This window comes from Thermobia domestica, chromosome 11, assembly GCF_964235325.1.
Source record: "Thermobia domestica chromosome 11, izTheDome1.hap1.1, whole genome shotgun sequence".
Classification (NCBI taxonomy): Eukaryota; Metazoa; Arthropoda; class Insecta; order Zygentoma; family Lepismatidae; genus Thermobia; species Thermobia domestica.
In genome coordinates, this window is record NC_137464.1 from 245,532,707 (window position 1) to 245,557,939 (window position 25,233).

A 25,233-nucleotide genomic window follows, 5' to 3' on the forward strand; every position below is an offset into this window, starting at 1 on the left:
CCAGAAAAAAGGGAGGGGTTGTAAAAGATAATGGAATCTTTCAGATCGAACAATGCGTTTGAGTGGAATGTAAAGGAAAGCATAAGTTGTGAGAATATCAGTGGTGTTTATTGCACGCGTATAGTCCAAATACATCACGAGATATCGTTGAAAGAAACATGGTCGAGTGCTGCTAATGTCCCATGCAACAGGACAAGCATTATGGGCCAAATGATGTTCTAATGTTCTCAACACTACACGCATATTCACAAGTTACGTTCAAAATGATGCCCATTACCAGCACGACAAGCGTCTAGTCTATCATGTAAAGACTGTTGTATATGTAGCACTTCAGTCGAAATGGTAGAACAGGCTACAGTAATACGGCGTTTCATATCATCGGGAGTCGTTGGTATGTTCTTTATCATTCCCCACAGAAACTAATATTCTAAAGAGGTCAAATCGAGAGTACAGGCTGGCCCCTTTTGCCACTCCAACATTGACGAAATATTTTGTTAAGACAGACCGTCGTAAGTCGTGCACTATGGACTGGGTAGCCGTCGGGCTGAAACCACATGTTTCTTGTGTGTCTCTAAAATCTGTGGAAGGTTGTTCCATATTTCATCCTCCCTTACTAGTACCAATTTGGGTGGCGTAGGAAAAAAGAAAATCTATGACTTGTACTAATAAGAGAAAGTTGCTCCATTCACATTCCGTTGTGAATGACAAAAACCGAGATCCTAATTATTAGGCTTATTCTGTGTTGGATATTCATGAAATAGGAATAGGGAACAATGTTCAATTGTCTTTTAATGGTGCATGTATAGGTGATTCAATTATGACCGTAAGATTCGACGTAGTGCCTCACTAAGCAACACAATATGAGCTTTTTTTCTGCTCTTGCTGTTGATTGGGTTTTTTGCGGGTCTTCTTTCTTTAAGATGCCCTTCTACAGAATGTGAGATTGCCGATTAAGAAACTCTATTCATATGACATAGAATCACTAAGAATAGTACGATTATAGAATCGTATTGTCTCTGGTCTAAAGTCAAGACTTGTTTCGGATCGGAGTTGCCCCTTTACAATCTGTGCGGATAATTTACGGACTTGAGACTACAATAGCTTCAGTTCAGGTTTTTATATGAGGTCGTTGTCTTGTGTACATTGTACTCACTGTGCTCCCTATCTGTGACTTTGCTCTTCTGCTTTCCTTATTTCCCGAGCGGTTTTTTTTTTTTTTTTTTTCATCTGCGTCTTAGCTCAATATGCATTAGTCAGTTAAATTTCGACAACCCGTGGATTCTCTCGCCATTCCTTGAAAATACCTAACATTACAGACATCTGCAAGCTTACAATATTTCCGCGTGTTGGACTTCATATTGGCTTGCAGTTTTTTTTTTTTTTTTTTACGTTAATTACCTTCCTTTTGTTTCTTTGTTCGTTTACATTTCCTAAAATTATCTAAGTTGAATATCCTCTCTTTTAACCCTAGAGTTGATTTAAAGTTTCTGAAATAAATCTAAGTTACATTTCACATAGTAAGTCGATATTATTTTCGGGAATCTGGTACTACTACAATGAAAAACGTCTCTATGATATGTTGGTCCACTGTTCCACATATTTACATTCCACGGACACTATCATTCTTCTTGACATATTCAATGCGGATTGTCAACAACCTAATAATGCAAGTTTCAGCTGTCCATGATTAGTAAATGTTGTTTCGTCAGAGAACGAGATGGAAGACAAAACAGTGTATTCTGGCCCGATCCGCATTCACAAATTTGTTGACGAATATAGTCGTTTTCATGTAGCTTTTGGTGGAGTGACACATAATATGAGTGGAGTTGGTGACCGTGCAGAATACGAACGACACTTACTTGATTGAGCTCTCAACCCCTTGCGATGGCACGTATGCCAACGTAGAGGAGGATCTACTGCGACAGCAGGTAGAACTCTAACATCACCCACCATGCCAGTCGCCATTTTGTTTCTTACACCGATAAGATGTTACATTTCCAATTTTGCGCAGTTGTGTTGCGAAATAGTTGCATGACTAGGTACCTGTTCATGGCAACGTGAAATGCATGCTAAAAAGAAGACAAAGAATTGTGTACAATGTGGATTATGATATTCAGTTTATTTGGTTTTTGCAAGATTATATTAAATATTCGTTTTTGTTATTTAAATCTTATGTATGTGTTTATATTCTAAAATTATCTTGTTTAGGTAGAAGGTAGAACAGTTACATATGGGAATCGATTTTCTTCCACAACCAGTTTTATTATAAAACTTCGTTATAAATAGTATAATACAGATACACTAAAACAAATAGAAAATCATCTTAGTAACTAGGGTAAGTAGGTGTCTCAAAGCCCAGGCAGCCAAGGGAAAGGATTCCTCCAAAGTTTCAGACAAACTGAGTGGAGGGGTTTAGGATTCTTAGTGCTTCACAGCAAGCAAAGAAAGGTAGGAGCCACGCAAAGCTCGAGGACAAGTTGAGCGGTAAGAAGAACCGTGAAACTGCGCTTCAAGCTAAGTTCCCATAATGCTCCACGGCAAGCAGTGTGGGTAGGAGGCCTCAGAGCTCCGCTGCAAGCTAAGGGAGCAGAATTGACCAGCCGAAACATGTCGAGTGAAGTAATGTATGGAATTTTCTCCTTCTGAGTGGTGGCACTTTTTTTTCCATCACATGTCCAACGAGTGACGATGATTCCTGTCGTCTGCTTCTTATAGTAACTTGTAGTAGAAAAGGGCGGGGACTTGTTTATAATTAAATTCACATGTTGATGTTTATGAATATACCCACGTGCGAGATATTACAATATTGACATTACTTTCTGTGGAAATCGTAATTAGGCTTAACTAGTAAGTCTAACGCTCCATGGAAAGCTCTTATTTAGATACTGGACAACCCACAAGAAATTACATCGTTGCAAAACATTGACGAAGTCGGTGGATATACTAATTATATGTATATATATACACAAATGTTAATTTTTTGTAAAGGAAGGAGAATGTTGGTATGGTAGTCTGGTTTTGATGAGTTGGTGAGAAAGCTTGTAAGAAAGTACACTGTTCATAAAGAAAACGAGAATGACTTTCGATAGCTTTTGAGACTGTGGATAAACACCATATTGAGTTATTTATCTCAGTTGCAGTTTATATCCAGTGAATGAATAATTGATCTAAATTATATAAAGGACCATAAATTACATATCTTATATACATACATTCTTTTTATTTAATTTTCATAGTATTAATAGTTGGTCAAAACAAGTTCTCGAATAATTGTCGGCTTGGTTTACGTCTGTTTCGAATATCTCTCGGCGTACACTGCACACGACAACAGGTCATTCTTGCTACATTTGTGATATACTCACAATATTCGAAAATACTATCATCTTAAGCAAAACCAGCATAATGATCTTTTTTTTTTTTTCGCTGCGAGTAGTGACAAGGACGTCTCGATGTACTATGAAACACACGCTCGACTCCGAACGGCTGGATGGATAATATTGTTTGGCTCATGATGCTTGTCTTGTATATGTACTGTTGGATGAGGTAATAGCCCTCGTGCTTGGTTTCTTCCTTCCGACGTTAGCTCTTGATGTATTTGGACTAGACACGTGAATAAACACCATTGACATACTCGCCACTTGTACTTTCCTGTACGTGGCTTTCTAAAATATTATTTCATTAAAAAAAATATTTCATTTGTACAAAATCCCATTTGACTGTTGTTCTTTAAACAGGCTAAATATTAGCTCTTCTATACATTTGATGTCTTTGAAAATGAAATGAAATCTTTAAGTTTAACGTCCCACGGTTATGACGGTTAGGCTAAAGGAGACGGTGATAATGAGAAATGAGTGAAATGGTGGAATGAAGAAAGTGGGAGGAAACGGGAGAACCCCGAAAAAACCACGAGCACGGTGTTTGTCTACCATTTGATGTCTTTGAGAACAGCACATCGATTATATATTCCATTTCCGACTATTCACGGTGCAAGTTCGAAGTGAATCACGATTTACAGCATATATACCGTATTTGCCGTCCTATAAGACGTACATAATCCTCTTTCCCCTCGAGAAAGATAATGTTTGAAAATGGGACATGTGTTATACGCCAGCAAACACATTTATTTTTATAATCAGGAAAGTAGTGCACCAAACTAATTTTTGAGTTTAAATCATGAGAGATTTTTTCGCGTCAGCAATGACCCCGCATGATTAGTTGTTACTGTCGCATAGAGACCATACTTCACAGCATTATTGAGCCAATTTGAATTGGCTAATGTAGTTTTGCTCGAGTGTAGCAATGGGTTGGGTTTCTTTCTAGTGTAGTACGGTGATTCTGAAATGTGTGAAAGATGATCATATTGTTCTCGCGTCTAATGCTGCTTCGTATTATGGTGGGTGAATATTTATTGTATTTGTACACACACCAATTATGTAGAAATAAAAAAATACGGTTGATTAGACTGTAGTAGTATGTTTCTCCCACATAAGTTAATGTCTCAATATTGTATCAAAGATCAAAACTTGTTACCTGAGTGGTGCATCGTGGCGTTTGAAAAATCTCCATATTTTTTCCCTTCTGGTACGCAAGAAAAATATATCTTCAGCACTTAAGTCAAAAATAAATAGGTTTGCAAGCCTGTCCGCTTCTGAAGTTGCGGTTTATACTCCAGCAAATATGGTATACCTAGTACATATATATACAAATTGTTTCTAAACAACACCGACATTGTTTGGAAGGTGATTCCTAGCATAATAAGATAAAAAATGTGGAGCAATCTGGATGTAGAAGTGTTTCCTTTCAACATTGTGACTAACCGAAAGCAAGTGTGACGCAAAGATGATCCCCAACGAAATTGGAAAATTCCTGGTGGTATTTTATCAAAAGTTGAATGTGGGAAATAAACAACAACCAAATACAGTATTTGAGCGAGTAAAAACGATAGCATTGTTCAAGTTAGGAAACACTTGAGAGTTATTGGTTTTCCTCTTCGAGAGTTATCTTTACATAGGCTAAATAGATTAGTCAAACATGTGTATTTCTCTTTCTTCCGAATTTTAACAGTGTTCTTCTAACTTGGGCAACGTACTATGATTTTTAGTTATTGAAATATTGTGCTTGGTTGTTGTTTATTTTCCGTATTCTACTTCTGATACAAAGGAATTCTCTAATTTCTTTAGGACTCAGTCTTGTGCATTAACGGAATATATGACAAAAAGTAAGTGGTATTTCCTTTTACCCGTCTTTGATCCAACATTTTGTTCTCAAGTTACGGCTATTTTCGCAGTTTTCCAACAAATTTTCGGCTGGTCATAGCACCAAAAGCAAGTGTATACCAGGTTGGTATATACTTTTTGCCTAGTTGCGTCAGTCATTCATCTCCCAAATGTTGTCGATGTTGCTTAGAAATAATCTGTATACACATACAAAAGTACTATAAAATAGCAAACATATGTGTAAGTTTGTTAATTCTTACTCACCTCTATAAAATTGTATATTACTTTTTTGTACTATACTGGTGTATAGTTGCAGATTGCCGATGGACTGCTGTTTCACGCTACTTCAGTAGAAATTATTATTTCTTTTACATGTTTGAGATTGTGGAAGATACGAAGAATTCTGTCCAGAATTTTAAATAAACAGGCTGTTATTTGCTAACCAACATAGAAACCGTTTATATAGCGAACTATTGAGGTAAAATTTCTTGCCTTGACAAGATTTGCGTTGTGTAAACCTGATTCTTGCTTTGTGTTTTAATCTATCACCCTTTTCTGTTGGTGCCGAAACCTGCACGGAAAGAAAACTAGTTGGAGATCGTCAAATGTGTTATTTGTGAAAGAATTATCATTGATAAGTTATTTTACTCCTAACATCACAACTGTTTTCTTATTTCGCCGAAGAAGTCATCTCTCCCGCTCCTCTTCTTTCGATATGTTTGTGATTTTATTTTTTATTTTATTTTATTTTTTTAAAAAATATTAATTGTATTGTTACATCGTAATGTACACTTTTTTTTTTTTTTTTTTTAAATACGAAATTGATGTTTGCAATTTTCCTGGTTTTTCATACAGTAGACTGAATTTCTCACCTGCTACATGCTACAGTCTTGAACTTACGTGAATTTGTTCCAAAGATGTTATAATGTATCGAGGATATGCCCACACGGCAAAATCATGTAGGCATACGTCATAACTTCGCCACGCCCACTCCGCCATGTTTGTTTCTTGATCTTATAAACAATGTCTCATAAGTTGAAGCTAAAAAATCTCAATATCTTGCATGGTATTTCTTGCTGCTTACACAAAATGTAACTTCGACTGATGAAAGCAATTTTATTTTTGTAGTAATTTTAGTTGAATTAAAATAAAGGTACACAAAAGAGTAACGCTTCTTAAATGTACCAAACTCAAATAGTTATATGCTTTATTTGCGTTAGTACTTCGTCAAATTTTATTCGGGATTATTGACTTCTGTGTGCACCACTGGAAAATACTCAGCGAAAGGCAAACTTGATCACTATTCCCAAAAACATGCATTGTTTTTGGCTAAATATTGCATCCAAACAAAGATGTTTATGTTTCTCTGTATGAATGGTCTCTGTACACTAGATAAATGAACAATTGGTATTATAGATGTAACACGGAATATTTCCACAGTATGCTTCATATAATGTAACACTGACCTACGCATACAATGGTGGTTTTATAAGTAACTTGGTTTGATATTAAAGAAAGCAAGTTGATTTTTTAAAAATTTTTATTTTTTTATTTTTTACTTTTTGACGTAGTCCTCTCGAAGTTCAACGCACTTGTCTCTACCTTCCCCAGTCCTTCGAGGAAATGAGTTTCTTCGAGACTTCCAATATACTCGATTACTTCCTGTATAACCCCTTCATTTAACTCAAATTTTCATCCTGCCAGGAAAGTTTTGAGTTTCAGGATTAGATGATAATGCGAGGGAGCTAGATTTGGTGAATAAGCTAGATGTGGATATGTTAGAAGAATTGTTTAATGAGTAAAATAATAAGAGTACGTAGAACAATTGGTATAAAGCCTGTAGAAGTTAACAAGAAAAAATATTTTTTTTTTCTAAGTTCGCTCTGGCAATGTTCTTGGAGCTTTCTCAACTGGTTTTATTGACTTTTTTTCATGTGGCAAAGTTAAGGCTGTGCTTCTTCCTTTATGTACTTATCTACACAGGGTGTCTATCGGTCACGAAAGTCACGAAAAAGTCACGAAATCAGAAAACGGTCATGAAAGTCAAGAAATTTAGTTTTTGGGTCACGATTTTTTGTTATCTGTACTAATATAATTATAGACTGGAAGATTTTGTTCAATAAAACATCAAAATTCACCACCAAAATTGTCTATAGTCGGCTTTGGACGCTACCAAATCGGTAGCAAAGTATGCTTCTATCGCATGCATGAAAATTCAGTCTAATTCGTACCTAAATTCCCTCTTGAGAATGTTACGAAATTTTATGGTTTGGTAAAGAAAAGGTCATGAAAAAGTCACGATATTTCATTTTGAAATTTTAGTAGACACCCTGCTACAATATTCAGCTATATTTTTGGTCTGAAAATATAGCAGATGACTCTTCTGAGGTTATATATGCGACATGGCAGAAAAATAAATTCATTAAGAAAACTGTGGCCATTGGTATCTTCATTGACGAGCTTGGAAAATGAACAATGAAAGCAGTAACAGACCAACATTTAAAGAAATTGCAACAACAACACATTGCAGAAGTTAAGGGATGTGTAGACTGAATAACTGTGTTTATAGCTTTACTCTGATTTTGCTGAGAACTGGTCTGTGATTCTGCCACAAGAAGTACAAGGATATCACTGGAGTGATAAGTTTCAATTTTTACAGGAGTTCTATTTTCAAAACAAGACCACAAGTGTTGCGGTTATTTACAAGTGATAACAGAGGGCATGCGTCAGCTCATGTATTATTGGCAATACGCAAAATTCTTCATTTCTCTGATGGTGCCCATAGCCATTTCGAAAATCTCTACCAACTCTTTGAATTGACGAAGTGAGTTAGTGAAGTGGGTATACAGTGCTGCTAGTCATGGGAAGAGACCTTGTGATAATGTAGGAGACCTGTTAAAGCATCACGTTACAAAACATAATCTTTTCAGCCCAAATACAGGTGCAATTCAGGATGCCGAGGATTTTACATGAGTGGTGAAGCCATACACATCAATATTCCTCATTCTTTTGCCCAAGGAGGAAGTTAAATAATTCCTCCAGCAGAAAATAGAATGGTCCAGCCAAACTACCGCTGTGAAAGAATTCAGAAGTCACATGTCTGGATTCACAGTAATGGGCGAGCTCGCACTATTATTTACAGTCCACTTTAATCGAATGTTATTTAATGCGCTATTGTCCTATTATTTACAGTCCTTTTTATTTAATATTTTCCTGCTACATTCTACTTGATGGAGAAAGAGACAGATGCAGGGCTATATGTATTAACATGTATTATTTTATTTTTTTCAGGCAATTCCAGCAAAATGGGTTAAACGAAGGTAGATAGTTTATATATACGCAAATGTGTACAAGAAAATAAGGTGAATTCATCTCTAAAACCCAGAGTTTTTTTTGTGTGGTAATTAAATTCTTGTATGTTGCAGATACCAAGGTAAGGAAGTCTAACGGCAATTACAGCCTTCTGCGCCAACCTGTTTGGTACCTAGAGCAGTTTAAAGATAGCACATCGACTTGAACATTACTCCAAGGAGGAGGTGCGGGGTGTTATTCGTTTTTATGGTCCTGAAGCTAAGTTTGTCATGGACGATACTCCTCACTGAACCATATGAGATTTCTAATGCATCTGAAGTGTCATACAACCTCACTCTTCTGTCCTGTCGGTGATGGACGTTGCTGGTTTGCTACTTGTGTCATCATCAGCCTCAGTCCTCCTACTACTTGCAAATGCGTTGCATGACACACACACTTGTTTCTGCGACATAACATTCGCTCCATAGACCTCCACCAATTCTCGATGAATGTCAGATGGTTTCTGCCCCTTGGCTCATAAGAAACGAATAACACTACGCACCTTAGAGCAACGTTCAAGTTGATGCGCCATCTTTAAATAGCTTTAAGTACCAAATGGGTTGATATAGAAGGTTGGAATTGCCGTCAAACTTCCCTCACCTTGGTATCTGCAACATACAAGGAAAGTAATTAGCTATACAAAAACACTGGGTTTTAGAGACAAATTCAGTTTATTTTCTTGATAAATCTTTGTAAATAAGATATTTTATATATATATATATATATATATGCACTTAACCACTCGTAGCTTCCGCGAAACCTCAATGCCTCAATGAATCTATCCCACCACATGTTTTCTTTTTCTTTTTTGGAGGGAGGGGGGGTTAAGAAGTCAAGTCACATGGAATCTTCGTCTGTGGTTCTGCTATAATACTGATATGGCCATACTATGTGACTTCAAAGTTGCCAGATTTTAAATTGATAGCATACCTCCTGTAGTAGAAAAACCTTCAGAATTGTGATCTAGCTGACCTCTTGTCAGAATCGGTCTTTTTAAATTCTAAATAAAAAATATCCATGAGTAACCTTTCTATGTTATTATTAGTTCTAAATAAAATTTTCGTGTCGTTAATACCATGTGAATAATATAGAGAGGTTAATTATGGAACCATTTTAAATTAAGAGCTCGAAATTAAATTTGGACAGATGTCAAGTGAATCAGCGCTGTTCAGTGATTCTGGATTTTTTTTCCAAATGTAGGAAATATGGTAACTATTTACAATCTGGGAACTGAAACCAGGTAGCATAGAATGCCAACATTATAGCAGGGTCAGGAAGACGAAATCTTCAGGTGATTCTGGACTTTGTTTGAAGTGCCTGCATCTGGACAGCCTGCTTTGGGACAGATTAATCAAAGTTTCTTTTAATAGTATTTCCTTTCCCTCCGTTTACTTAAAAAACCTGAAGATCAATCTCGTAGGTTCGAAATATACTTGATCGCAATAAGAAGAAACGAGTGGTAAGTCGAAAGATATTTTTATATTTGATTACGATATACTACTCATATTTTGCATATTCAAATTATTATTCAGTACTTCTGTCACTTTGCTTCGGCCTTTACGCTTTGGTCAGGTTTTCGTATATAAGCGTAATAATATTTGTCCTATAAATTTTCTTAGATGACAATGGAAACGTCGATGAAATTTCATTAAAAATGTATCTAGTTTTTGTGTTAAGCAAACACATTTATATATGTACACCTTTCCAGTTCTGTGTAATGGTGTTTTTGTTTTTGGTTCTTGTTGGTTGATGGACGAAAGCACATAATTATGATATATGTATATACAGTGGCGGATCCAGGATATGATCAAGGGAGGGGCTAAACCATAGTTCGCCGTTTTATCCAGTGTAAAGCTGGATTGAAGCCCATTTTATCCAGTGTAAACCTGAGCGTCAAGGGGGGGTTATAGCCCCTATAGCCCCCCTTGGATCCGCCACTGTGAATATACATGTTTATTTATACTGAACACACACAAACTCAAAAAAGCATAACTTGTTATTCATTGTCCTTTCATACAATGAATTAAACAAAAGAAAACGTTATGCAAATGTAATTGACAATGGTATTAACTCACTGCAAAAGTCTCTACATGTGTAGATTATTGAACAAATGAGAAACGTTGTTAAAAACTATTTTGAACAATATCAGATAGTGTGTGATGAAGGATATGTTAGATATCCGAAAGCGTAACACAGTATATAGTTTAAAATACAGTATGTGTTGAAGCTTTGGTCAGTGTTTCTTTTGTTACAATATCCAACCCAAAGCCATGGATAGTGTTGTTAATAACATTTTTGTATGTATTAAGAATTTATTTGGTTAATTTTTTTTTAAATTGTAGTATTTTTGAAGATACACAGTAAAAGACAAAGAATTTTATATATTAGAAGTTTATTAAAATGAAATTAACAGTAAAGACAAAGAATTTTATATATTAAAGGTTTATTATAATTGAAATTGACAATAAAAGACAAAGAATTTTATATATTAAAAGTTTATTAAAAATGAAATTGACAGTAAAAGACAAAGAATTTTATATATCAAAGGTTTATTATAATTAAAATTGACTGTAAAAGACAATTCATTTTATATATTGAAGGTTTATTAAAAATGAAATTGACAGTAAAAGACAAAGAATTTTATATATTAAAAGTTTATTAAAAATGAAATTGACAGTAAAAGACAAAGAATTTTATATATTAAAAGTTTATTAAAAATGAAATTGACAGTAAAAGACAAAGAATTTTATATATCAAAGGTTTATTATAATTAAAATTGACTGTAAAAGACAATTTATTTTATATATTGAAGGTTTATTAAAAATGAAATTGACAGTAAAAGACAAAGAATTTTATATATTAAAAGTTTATTAAAAATGAAATTGACAGTAAAAGACAAAGAATTGTATATATTCAAGGTATAATAAAAGTAAAATTGGTACATTTCAGGTGGAGATCGTTTTGGGAGAATTTCAGTCATTATCGGATGATGGCGGCTGGTGGGGAGACTTCCGAAGCGAGGCGACAGAATCGTTTAGCGTATGAGAAATCACCATATCTATTGCAACATGCAACAAATCCTGTCGATTGGTAAGGATTTTAAATACAAATAAAGGTGCGAAATATGTTTATATAGTAACACCTGTCACTAATAGATGTTCTTAGTTTAGAATACCATACTTAGAAATGGAGCAAGTAACAGCAGATTAATCAAAGCTTACATATCAGTCAATAACGAAGTTGGGCTCAAAACATGTAACATTGTTGCCAAGCTTTTTTTTTAAGTGAAACTTTCTACGATTATGCATCAAGGCTGAGGGAGACGGTAGTAATGAGATATGCGATAATGGTGGAATGAAGAAAGTGAGAGGAAACGGGAGAACCCCGAGAAAAGTCTCCTGCGCGGTGTTTGTCCACCACAAAGTCCACTTAGTATGAGCTGGGACCGAACCGGGAATCTCACGCACGAGAGGTGAGCGCGCTCTACCACTGAGCCAGCAGGACACCGAACAAAGACTTAAGCAAAGTTAAACTTCAAGGAGATATCTTCATGGATAGGGCGCTTGCTTTTGGTGCGTGTAGGTGCAGGTTTTTAAGTTTACTGACTGATGCCGTTACATAACTTGCTGGGTGAGCAAAGAGAATGCAGCTGGACAATTAGAGTCATATATTTCGTATAACGCAGCGTTTCTCAAACTGTGGTTCTTTATATCTGTCTTTATGGTCTTCTAAGAATGAACATTAGTACAAAAAAGATAGAGGATGTAAAATTTAAATATATTGCTTATCATACATTCTCCAGATGTATTATTATAAAATATTCTGCTTTCAATTATTTGTTAAGAAACTACCGAGTATTAATATGTACTAATATGTATTTTCTTCTATTAATACTGCTTGTTTGAAAATATAAGTATACTGATCAAGATATAATGGTCAAGGGAGTCGGGACAGGTAGAGCACCTTTCTTTGGGGTTGACTCGGCACTGGTCCTGATCAACCCCAGGGAGGTAGCTGCGGAGACTCGGAAGAGTTCAAGACCATCCACGCATGATGAAGTGCCACATCTTACCTGAAGTAACTCATTATTGTGAGAGGGTAATAGCAATATCCTAATACTGTTTGGGTTGTCTTTTATAGCAGTGCTGTAAGACAAATATTGGAGGTTTTAGAAAGCACAGTTGTATTATTATTAGTCCTAATTTTAACTTATCAGACCTATTGCTTAGGATTGAAATCGTTGAAGGATAAGGGGAAAATTCAGCACTTCTGACCTTGAAAACAAAAGCTCTAATATTTTCGTAAAATTTTCTGATGTTAATTAAACATGGGCATGTATTTGCTCGAAAACTCAAGAATTATCTCTTGTGCTTGGGGTTGAAATGTGAAGGATAATGCGATACATTCCCTTTCTTCAACTTAAAAACTTCAGTTTCTGGTAGTGTTAACATTAATTTTGTTGCTATTTTATTGGGTAGTCCACGTCAAGGTTACCAGGAGTTCCAGCTCAACTATTTTCAAAAATTGATGAAATTCAGTGGGAAGGTTCAATATTGTCTTTGGTTATGTGCCAATATGCCAGTTGAATATCTGTTTTGGTTGCACGTGTATGTTCTTTCAGAGAGAGAGAGAGAGAGAGAGAGGCGACTCACTTTTGCTTCACGTACAAAAGGACAAAATTTACTCAACGTTTCGCAATTCAATCAAAACTTTTGAAGGCATGATCCCCACCTATGATGTCCATGTGTAAATTAAATTCATTTGGCATTATCCAGCTAGATCCAAAGATATGCACTTGCAAAGTTGGTCAAAATCTCGTAGATGCAAAGTTTTGGGTACCTTTGTGGGGCAAGATCTCCAATCTTATTTTTCTTGTCATAGCTGGAAAGGGTATCCTTCAAACTTTAGGAGCTATATGGTTTAATTTTAGAAGTAGATCGTAAGGAATATATATATTCACGTTTGGCAAAATAGTACTTGTGATTCGTGGTAAAAATTTGTATAATTTAAGCTTATGTGCTCATTGAGTACAGGGCGATGCAAGGTCATCGAAAATTATTTGTTTTATGCTGAACATGCGTAACGAACAAATATGCATATCAATTTAAAGGGTAAACATAACATGAAAATTAATAGAAAGACACATAGTTAATTTGCAAAGACGTGCATTATACTGAATAACTAGTTCCATTTTTGGCTAAATAGCACTGTAATCCTGTCTAAGACACGTTCTGGTTAAATGTATTGTCTTCCTGATAATGATGATGGTGCGTCTAAGATCATATATATATATATATATATATATATATATATATATATATATATATATATATATATATATATATATATATATATATATATATATATATTGCTCTTGAATCCAACAAGTATCTTGTACAGCTGGCCAATGGAAGCAGCAAGTAGGACCATGGGCTGGGAAGGAAAAAGAATTCACGCACCCACCTCCTAACAGTTTTATGCAAGAGCACTATCATCACATATTCCCTCCAATTGGCGATAAATATCGGCTGCACAACGTCCAGCTGCGGTGAGGAATTTCACAATTATCCGTTCCTTTTCAACCGAAAATTCCATGTCCCTGGGCAGTATCAGAAATACGTCTTACGCGTTTAGGCACTGTGATAAAGCTGCTGCCATCTGGTAAATAAAAGATGCTCTGCTTAGCGACGAAAGATGGTCTCCGACACCGCAGTTGCTTTCCTGAAATGACATAAAATGTGAACTTTAGTACAAAAGGACACATACTTTTGATATGCACCTCGTAGAACCTTCCCACAAAATTTCATTAACTTTGGAAATGGTTGAGCTGGGACCATCTTTGGAATTGATCTCTTCGACGGGGAATGCCCCTATTCTCAATGTACTATTAAAAGTGCTCTTGATGTTGATAGTGTACTTTGTTTCAGGTATCCTTGGTGTGAAGAAGCATTCGAAAGAGCAAAGAAAGAAAATAAGTTGATCTTCCTATCCGTTGGATATTCAACCTGTCATTGGTGCCATGTTATGGAGAGAGAGTCTTTCGAGAATGAAGAAATAGCCAAACTTATGAACGAAAATTTTGTCAACATTAAAGTGGATCGAGAGGAGAGACCCGACGTTGATAAAATCTATATGACTTTTATCCAGGTTCGGCAGTTAATAAGGCTGATTATAGTTGTAGTTTTTAAACATAATACAATGTTATGCAAGGAAGAATATGTGGTCGACTGGAACGAGATTCGAACCCAAGTCTCCGGCTTATTTTGTCAATGTGTTAACCACAGCTTTGGCCAATCCGCTCCCTGAATAACCGGATATTTTTTTTTTTCGGTCTTGATGTCGGTGTTCAGACTCTCAGACTACGACAACCTAGTGTTTACATGGCAGGGTTCCTTGTGATCTGAGGAATAAACACCTACATCACGAGCGGAAGAATGTATTTTTGTTTATGAAGAGGACGCAGTAAAGTAGTGATTAACGCATCGGCATGGTAAGCTGTAGATCCGAGTTGGACTCTCTGGCAAGTCGTGCATTCTTTCATTCTTTGTAAATCATTAAATTCACACCTATACAAGAGTTGGTGTGATATACAGTAAAATAGGTTATTTCTTCAATTTATTAAATATAATACAATGTTGTACCCTCTTAGTAACTTCTTGTTCAGGACAAAAGTGTGTATTTTTTTATAAACATAGATACATGGGCACGGTAGCGTCGTACATTCTTCAGCTCACCCATAGAATTCAAGTGCAAACAGAACTTGGAAAACGGTGTTATTTCTTGATACCAAGTAAAAATCTGGGGTCACAGTTTCTAATGAAACATTATCGACCATCGCGATTTATTCGTTTTCTTACCAGGTTAGGGTTTTATAACTCTGTCATGTCTCAATTTTATTACTGTTACTTAGTGTGCCCGAACTTGCCGAAATCTCATGGATGAAGCGACCGAATCGGTGATTGTTGATAATCTTGCGTGGTTTACCCTTGCTCATCTTTCGTCTTAGGCGCATTTCAGTGACTGTAGTTTCTATATATGTCTATTGGGGGCTTAATATTGGGTATTTTTCTTTTTAATGAATTCCGTTATAAACGTTTTTTTTTTTTTAATTAAAAGTAAAATAGCAAAATTTAATTTTTTAAAAAAGTATTAAATATATGGATCAATATTCTCAAATCCACGTCAAAAATTCCCTTTCCACCCTTTATATCTCTGTTTCGTGATTTTTATTTTTTTTTTTTTAAATCGAAATTTCAAAGTGATATTTTTGTATATATTAGAATCAAAATATGAAGTGAAGCGTTTCAATGTATTGTAGTGGCCTTTTCATCTAAACTCCAAAAGCACGTTGCGTTTTGGGGAAAATTTTCGAGTTTCACAAGAACCGTAATACGTCACTCATTTTCGTTATACAGGGTGTATCAAAAAGGACTTTACAAATTTGAAAACTCATATTGATATTAATTTATCTTACAGACATGGTTTTTGGTGTCATTTTGTAGCTAAATACATCAAGGTTTGACTCACACAGTATACTAGTTCAGAAACAAACCACCGCAAGCGCTAGTGGCAGTTGCAGCAAAGATGGCTGCCTTTACTGGTCCCGAGCGTGCTTTAGTTTGTAGAATTCAAGTCTGCGACAATGTGCAACGTAATTTTCGTACAAAATATGGTAAAGATCCTCCCAGTAGGCCTACTATTTACCAGTGGCATAAGTGTTTTATTGAAACTGAATGTTCAGTAAGATACAACAAATCTTCAGGTCGTCCCCGTACGTCTGAAAAGTTTTGGAGATTTTCGGCCCGAGCCCGGTCCGGTCCGATAAGTTTTTAAAATTTATTGGCCCAAGCCCGGGCCGGGCCCGATAAATTTTAAAGGTTCATTTTGTAACATTTTTCACGGGCAAACTTCTTCAATGTTTACCTTTATTCTAATTATCGTTTAACGAAAGTCAATAATTGTTAAAGAATTGCAATTAATCGGCCCCCAGCGCGGCCCGACCTGAAGAGAAATCAGTTTCGGCCCGTCCAAGCCCGGCCCGGCCCAAAGAAATAGCAGAGTCGGCCCGCCCAAGTCCGGCCCGTGCAAGTCTCTAGCTCGACAGCTGGGTGTCCCACTTGACAGCTGAGTGTCCCACACATGACAGTTTGGCTTGAATTGAGAAAACAGTTGCATCTTAAACCATACAAATTACAAATGGTGCAAGAATTTAAAGACAGAACTGACATGCTACAGCGGGTTTGGCAGGAAATCGACTTCAGATGGGATGTGTGCCGCATCACCATTGGAAGCCATATTGAACCTCTTTAGGTATAAGTTTTAAAAAAAAAATATGTATTTTGCTACAAAATGACAGCAAAACCATGTCTGTAAGCTAAATAAATAAATCAATATGAGGTTTCAAAGTTGTAAAGTCCTTTTTGATACACCCTGTATTTAGAAGAAACTACAGGGACGTATCCAGAAGTAGTAGGACTGATTTTTTTCCGCGCGCGCGGAGCAATGTAGGGGGTCTGCAAGGCCGGATGTTTGGAACAGGTGTCGACCGGCGGCAGTCGCCTGCGTGCGTTAGTTGAGTGTGGACCATTGTGTTAGTGACCTCCTGTTGTGACGCCTCGTCGTCAGTTGCGATGGAGCGAAATTTGGAGCAGCGGTACGCCATCAAGTTTTGCGTCAAACTGAGAAAATCAGCGACCGAAACCAAGGACATGCTTACGCAGGCCTACAAGGAAGATACCATGAGCCGCAGAATCACCCCGTAAAAGAAGGCCAGAATGTCGAAATCGAAAGTGAAATCGATGTTGATTGCATTTTTTGACCGTCGTGGCATTGTCCATAAGGAGTTTGTACCGCCTGGACAGAGTGTAAATGCAAGATCTTACGTGGAAGTGCTCACACGTCTGCGAAATCGGATCACACGCGTGCGACCAGTCCTGGTGGGGAAATGGAAGCTCCACCATGTCAACGCGCCGTGCCACGGCGCGTGGATTGTGAGGGATCTCCTGACCAAATTCGGCGTTTCCACGTTGCCTCACCCTCCCTACAGCCCTGATGTGGCACCGCCGGACTTCTTCCTGTTCCCCTGTATCAAGAGGCAGCTCAAGGGGCATCGTTTCGACTCGGTGGAAGCGGTCCAAGCGGCGACGACGAGGGCGCTCAACGACATCCCGGAGGACGACTTCCAGAAGGCCTTCGCGACCTGGAAGGCTCGCTACCAGAAGTCTGTGAATCCCCAAAGGACCTATTTTGAAGAGTATGAAGTTGATGTACCAAAATGTTCGACAATTTAAAAAAAAAATGTCTTACTACTTCTGGATACGACCCTGTATGTTCGTTGTACTGAAAATTGATCATTCTTTATGACTAGCTTTTTAAACTTGTCTACAAGAAGTAACGTGGGTTAAGTCTACTCCTATAGAAACAAATAGTAGTAGTAGTAGTAGTAGTAGTAGTAGTAGTAGTAGTAGTAGTACTACTACTACTACTACTACTACTACTACTACTACTACTACTACTACTACTACTACTACTACTAATAATAATAATAATAATGTAACATTCTCGAAATAAGTATCATGTACTGTAGTAAATCAATATGGTATGAGGGTCTACATTCAGTAAAAATATGCGTATACTGGGAAACGGTAAAGTAATTGTATAAAGTTGCGTCTTGGCTCGCTTGTAATTAGCAGATCGTCAGTTTTTACTGATCTGAATTCAAGAAGGTGCAAAATTTAATACGGTAACAATTTATTACCTATTATGATGTAAAACATAGAAAGAAAATAAATAATAGAGAAAGTTACAATAGTCCATTCATAAAGGTTAAATATTCTACGAGGGTGATTCAAATGAAGACCTTATTTTTTATTATATATATATATATATATATTACAGAAAAATTAAACATACCTAAACATTAGTCCCCAGAATATGCATTGTGCGTACTTCAGCGCTTTGGAAGTGCGTGGATATCTCATTAGTAAACTATTTGGTTGTAACAGTAGCCACTCGTTCACCTCTTCATCGCCTTGGAAATGCTTGCCTCCCATCACCTCTTTGAATGGTCCGGAAACATAAATTCACTCTAGCGAGATCTGGAAAATCATAGGGTGTGTGAGAGACATTCAAATTTGATATCCTGAAGTATGAGGTCGGGTATTGTCATGAAGCAATTACATACCTGAAGCAGTCCTGTCATTTATTCCTCATGGGAGGGCGAAAGTGGTTTTGTAGCAGATCTGCGTACGAAGGATTGGTCACTTTTCTCCCTTTTTTATGTAATATTCCAAAATTTACCCATTTTTATTCTAGAAGAGAGAAAGCATGACTTCCTGCTGATTGTTGAATGTATTTTTTTTTATTTTTTATTTTGGCGACGAACTGCGGCACTATTCCGCGCCTTTTCCTTTGTTTCAGCTTGATGGTTGATAGGAGACCCAGGTTTCATCTCCTGTAACAATACAGCCCAAAAATTCGTAATCATCTGCCTGAAAACGACAGCTTCTCACAGGTATGCTGGTCTCTGAATTTGGCAGTCAGTTGACTTGCATCCGTCTCGCAGACCTTTCATTGAATCGCAGTACATTATGTACAGTAGTATATGCTGAACCAACACACACATATATCCAAAATAGTGGCTGTTCCCTTTGTCATTATTCGATGTGCCTAGCCAGATCACGGGGCGTCTTCCACAGAAGTTAGGTCGCTTTTATACTTTCTACAACTGTCGTAGACACTGCAGGGACACACAAGAATAACCGTACTGCGCTTTCGTCTTACAAAGAACTTCAGTTGGTTTTAACACGCTCACTATCCAAAAAAACACTTCACAAATCGCTGCCCTAACGCGGTGCGTATAGTAAGTGATATTGCAATCTTTGTACTGATGCTGTCACCTGCCGGTTATTCTTTCAACTACGGTAACTTATGTCAAGTTACAGATCAATTGTACAACTTTTAGGAATTTTATCACACTTTTAAGGCTTTCATTTGAATTTCCCTCGTATTTGCATGGTAGATTGTACGTTTTGTTATATTCTTTTGTATTTTCAGGGTTTATTCTAGATACTATGAGGATAATAATTTCCTTCTGTTTGTTAGTTTTGTATATGATTAGTTATATAACCTAAAGGAAAAAGATCTGGTCATTTTACCTTGATTTTTCTGACTTAATAGATAAGTCTATCTCCGCTAGGAAAATGAGTCAGAAAGTACCTTCGGTTTGAACACCCACCCACACATTTTTTGAAGTTTTTGAAGAATACATTTTATCCAAAAAGGTTCATTACTAAAACGAGTAGTTCTTGTTCTTCGAGAAGACCAATTTTTTGTGCCTATAAATACTTGATTAGTGACTATTTAGTGCCCTTAAGTAGGCACTATTTATAGACCATTATTTAGTGCCTATAAATATAAGGATACTCGAATTAAAGATACTCAGAACGAGTGTAAAATAGAAATACAGATTTTAGTGAAGATCAGTGAGTGTTCCCGAGATCTTGTACAAAAGGTTCAATTTTCTTTTCTCTGATAATCTATCTTCTATATAAATTAAAATGAAAGTGGCTATATTTGTGACTTAATAACTCTTGAACCACACGACCGATCTCGATCAAATTTTCAACATAGGTGAGGTTCGGGCTTGGGATGGTTTCCATCATTTCATTTTGACGGTGCAACTTAGGGATTGTGGGGAGGGAAATAAAAATGATCGAAAATGACCGATATTAGTGCCAAATCCATAGTTTTCGGAGTCGCTGAGATGAACAGTGACATTTCCGAAGCAGTTTAAATCCAAATTCGGCCCCGCTTCAGTAATAGTACTATTTTTTCTCATTTTAACCCAGCGAAGTGCATAATTGACGCTAGTAATAATAATAATTGACTTTTAGACTTTGATTCTTTGTTGATATTGCTTTTCTGTGATACGTACTTTTACCTTCTTTAAAATGTACTTCTTAAATGTAATGTATTTTAATGTTCGTATTCTCGTGTTTTGACTTAGTCTTTTTTTTTCTTTTTTCAAAAACTTGTTGGGGCCGTGGTGGCTCAGTGGTAGAGCGTTCACCTCTGGTGCTTGAGGTCGCGGGTTCGATCCCAGCCCTCGCCAAGTGATCTTTGTGGTGGACAAACACCGTGTGCGTGGGTTTTCTCGGGGATCTCCCGTTTCCTCCCACTTTCTTCATTCCACCATTTCATTCATTACTCATCATCACCGTCTCCTTTAGCCTAACCGGCATAACCGTGGGACGTAAAACTCAAAGATTTCATTTCATTTTCATTTCAAAAACTTGTATTTCTACTTAGGTTAATTTTATTTGAATTTGAGTCAGTTAGGTTTTGGTTTTTGTTCTACACCACTACACGTATAAAATATATCATGCACAATGTGTTTCTACTCGTATTGGTTTTGCGTAACCTAACAGTTTGTACGCTTTGATTCCCGGTTTAAACTCAGCATTTCTTCTTAGTGTTGACTTCGGCATCGTGCAGACTCTTGATCAAAAAAGCCAGAAATATTAGTCTTCAGACATAGTGTGTTGATTTCTCATCACTAAAGATCGGCAGTTACGATAAATTAAAACACCAAAAATGTCTAGCAAAATGATAAAATAAATTTTTAAAAATGGCAGAAATGATGCATTTTTATGTAGTTTACTTAACAAAACATTTAATGCGTTAATTTACATTAAGGGGTATAAATAGCTGTAATTACCGGTAATCACTGTGACTGAAAGTATCAAAGCAAGAACATATCAATAATAATAATAATAATAATAATAATAATAATAATAATAATAATAATAATAATAATAATAATAATAATAATAATAATAATAATAATAATAATAATAAATAAATAAATAAATAAATAAATAAATAAAAATCATAGAAATATTAATATAAAAACATAGTTGATTTTACGTATTTGGGCGAACGCCAAGCCAGAATACTAAATGCAGTGGTATCTTGGGCCACGAACAAATCGGTCTACGAACACAGTGTCCGAACAAATTTTGTCTCGACCTGTGAACAATACCTCGGCGCACGAACATACACACGTAACTTTGGCGCTGACTACTGTCATAGTGGCAGTTTCAATGCCAGACAGCAGTTTCCGACTACAGGCCATACAAGACTACGAGTTATCGCATTTCCTGTTGGTCCTATCTCCCCCTCCCTAGCATGAAACCCGGAATGCTGGACGGGCTCGGCCGTAGCAGGTGGGGATTACTCCTCCTTTGACAACACAGGCTTGGGACCGGCCATGGCCGTGGTCAGCCGGGTTTAGTAATGCTGAAGTTCTAGAAATCAGTACAATCAAAATATTAATAAATTACTGATCATTTCAAGAAAAACGGGAAAATACGTCTAGGGAGGTTTGGCATTCAAATTAATTCCCTTTTAGGACAAAAATGAGTGTTTTTACATATATAGGATCTTTCAAAACAACACCGACAACGTTTGGGAGGTGATTCCTGTAAGCAAGATAAGATAAAAAGTATAGACCAACCTCCACGTCCGGTGCAGAAATCCGTCATTTCGGAGTTATAGGCTGCCGAAAACATGAAAAAAAAAAAATGAACTTTAAAGGTCCATAGCTCCAGTACTATGGGAACTACCGTAGTCGGGTCAAGACTTCACTTAGGAACTAATATGTGCGCTATCCAAAAGTACATGTTTCAGAATCCTGCGGTAATCACACAACAATTTTAATAGATAGAGTTCGGCTACGGACATATAATTTGAAGTACTCACCAACTACCTGTATAAAAATTGTTGGTGAAGTACCGCAGGATTCTGAATCATGGATATTTGAATAGGGGATATACTAGTTCCTAAGTGAAGTTTTGACCGTACTACGGTAGGTCCCTTAATATGAAACTATGAACCTTTAAAGGTAATTTTTCCATGTTTTTGGTAGCCTATAACTCCCAAATGACATATTTCTTCAGCCAGGTTGGTTTATACGTTTTGTCCTATCTCAGTGTCAGGAATCACCTCCCAAACGTTGTCGGTGTTGTTTAGAAACACCCTGTATATCTTAATATAGTGTCTTAATATATATATATATATATATATATATATATATATATATATATATATATATGCTAATGTAATATTTATTTTTCCATATCATCTTGCTAAGGGAGGGGGGTTATAAAACCTTAACCATCCTTCTTGTGTACGCTACGCCACTGAATATCACAGCACCTACATTGTTTTGTTTCTTATAAGCAGTAGCTGTTTCTCATTTTGTATAATAGGGCTATCAACAATATAATACTTTTTTTCTGTTTTGTTTAATGTAGCACTAATAATTACTTGTCAGTTTTGTATAAGATATGTATATGTAGCTTTTTGATTTAATGTTTGTATTAAAGCTATAACAATTTTCTTTTGCTTAACTCCTTATATTGTTTAAATATTGTAGTATGTGATGTTTTAGCTTAAATATTGGTAACTTGATTTGTATTCTTTCATCATGTAGCATGTAATTTTTTTTGTATTATCTTTAGTAATTTCTTGAATTTCTTTATTTATTGCTGTAGTATATATTGTATTGTGTTATTCTAAACACTAGGTATATGGATATACATATTATACAAGTAGCTTTTAGAAAAAGTTTTTTTTTCCTTTCTTATAGTTGTTGAATAGTTTGTGTTCGTTTGTTTCTGTATGTGTTTAATTTGATTGAGAAACATGGATTTTATTGATAAATTTAGAGAAGTAAGTAAAATGTAGTGTAGTCAATACTTTGATTTATTAATTTACATTGTTTGTGTTAGTAATAAATTTGTATGTTACTTGTGTAAATTTGTATGTTAACAATATTAGTCTCTTGTGTTTCTTTATTATGTTGCTTTATACTGCATGGATAGCCAAACAAAACAATATACTAACATATTTTCACTCTGACTGCTGTACTAATTTTAAATGGTATGAAGAATGTAGTAAGTAATATCAATTACAGTGCATAACTGTTGCTTTCCCCAGCTAATATGTTAAAATATGTAAAGTAAGCCTTATTGTTTCTTTAATAGTTTTCGTGAAGGGTTTAAACTGAAAATTGACCTCTCGGGAAACTTGTTGTTTGTAGAGAGATTTTTGTACATATTCGTGTTTCTCTACAAAGACAACGAAAGAACAGTTTTCAAGTTTTCAATTTTAGAACGCTTGCATCTAGAGAGCAACGATGAAAAAGTAATTCAGTATTCATGTGAGTGATTTAATCTGTTAGGGAAGGTTACAAGAAACCGTTTACGAAAACTACAGGGTGTTTCAAAATCAATATTGAGGTTTTAAGGGTTTGTAGTATTTATTAATTTAACGTACAATTATAAACAATACACAAAATGAAAGAGCAATTCAAACATGTTTTGATACAGTGTTCAATGTAAGCGCCATTCGTCACACGACACACGTCGAGTCGATAGGCAAGGAAGGCCCATAAACTTCCCGCCGGGATATGTCACAAAACACATTCAATTTAGGGGGAACTCGTTGCAACTGTACCATCTCGTGGGGATTTGCTGACCCCCCAGATGTGAACATTATGAGTGTTCACATCGTTACTTAGGTGAAATGTAGATTCATCACTGGAGATGACACGATCCAGAAAATCTTCATCGCCATGCAGCAACGTTTCATTTGCAGAGTTAGCATGTAAACCGTAGTCTGTAGGCTTGTAGCAACTGCAAACGATAAGGTCTTCTTAAAATTCTCCACACAGACGGTTGCACTGTAACTACAGATTCAGTCTTTGCAAAATGTAAAACACAAGAAGCTTTCTGCTTACTAGTCGTCATTTTTGCTACTAGCGCTTTCTAACGGCAGACAGGGGAAACAGTGCATGGACATGCGTGCTTACAAAACTGTTTAAGTTGCTCTTTCGTTTGATGTATTATTTATAATTGTAAGTTAATTGTAATAATTACTACAAAACCTTAAAGTCCCAATATTTATTTTGAAACACCTTGTATTTAAAGGCGCAATAAACAAAATAATATCACGTTTTCAGTAAATAATACTAACAATGCATTAAGTAGTTTTTTTTTTTTTTTTTTTTTTTTTTTAATGAACCTGTATTAATTTAGGAACGAAATCTCTTTCCGAAAGCGTTGAACTAGCAATATCTACGATACGCTTAAGTAAACGTCTTGTTCTTTTTCTTTTCTTCCTTTTTTCTTTTTTAATACAAGACGTCAGATTAATGACTGTTTCCAGAATTACTTTTGTTAGTCCATCTTTAGTATTACAAGGCGTGTTTTAGAAAGAAGAGAGATAATAATATAATTTTGAGTCTAACTTTCAGATAACTTTCATTGTCTGGATAGATGTTCTTGGTTATTTTTATTTCATTTGGATCACTTTGCCATTTTAGATATCTCAGGGAGCCTCGATGGCTTAGTAGTACAGCGCTCACCTCTTGTGCGTGAGATCCTAGGTTCGATCTCAGGTCGCGCCAAATATATATATATATATTTTTTGGGGTTGGTAAACACTATGTGCGTGGGTTTTCTCGAAGTTGTTCCATTTTCTTTCGCGTTCTTCATTCCACTTTTCGTTCATTATCCTCATCACTGTTTCCCTTAACCTCGGAGCGTAATCGTGAGACATTAAATTAACTAATCTAAACTGAACTTAACGTTAAACACCTTAC

The 25,233-nt window shown here is 36.0% G+C and overlaps 1 protein-coding gene across 4 annotated transcripts in view; it reads left to right on the forward strand.

Annotated features, from left to right (window-relative positions):
- LOC145664880 (spermatogenesis-associated protein 20) overlaps positions 1-25,233 on the forward strand; it is a 336,902-nt gene that overhangs the window by 12,096 nt on the left and 299,573 nt on the right. For 3 of the 4 annotated variants that reach the window (XM_081731928.1, XM_081731930.1, XM_081731931.1), the window contains exons 2-3: positions 11,517-11,657; positions 14,495-14,714. In XM_081731928.1, the coding sequence (XP_081588054.1) occupies positions 11,517-11,657; positions 14,495-14,714 (361 nt within the window). Of the gene's footprint in view, positions 1-9,903; positions 10,027-11,516; positions 11,658-14,494; positions 14,715-25,233 lie in introns of those variants that run through there. The other variant, XM_081731932.1, reaches the window with a different exon arrangement.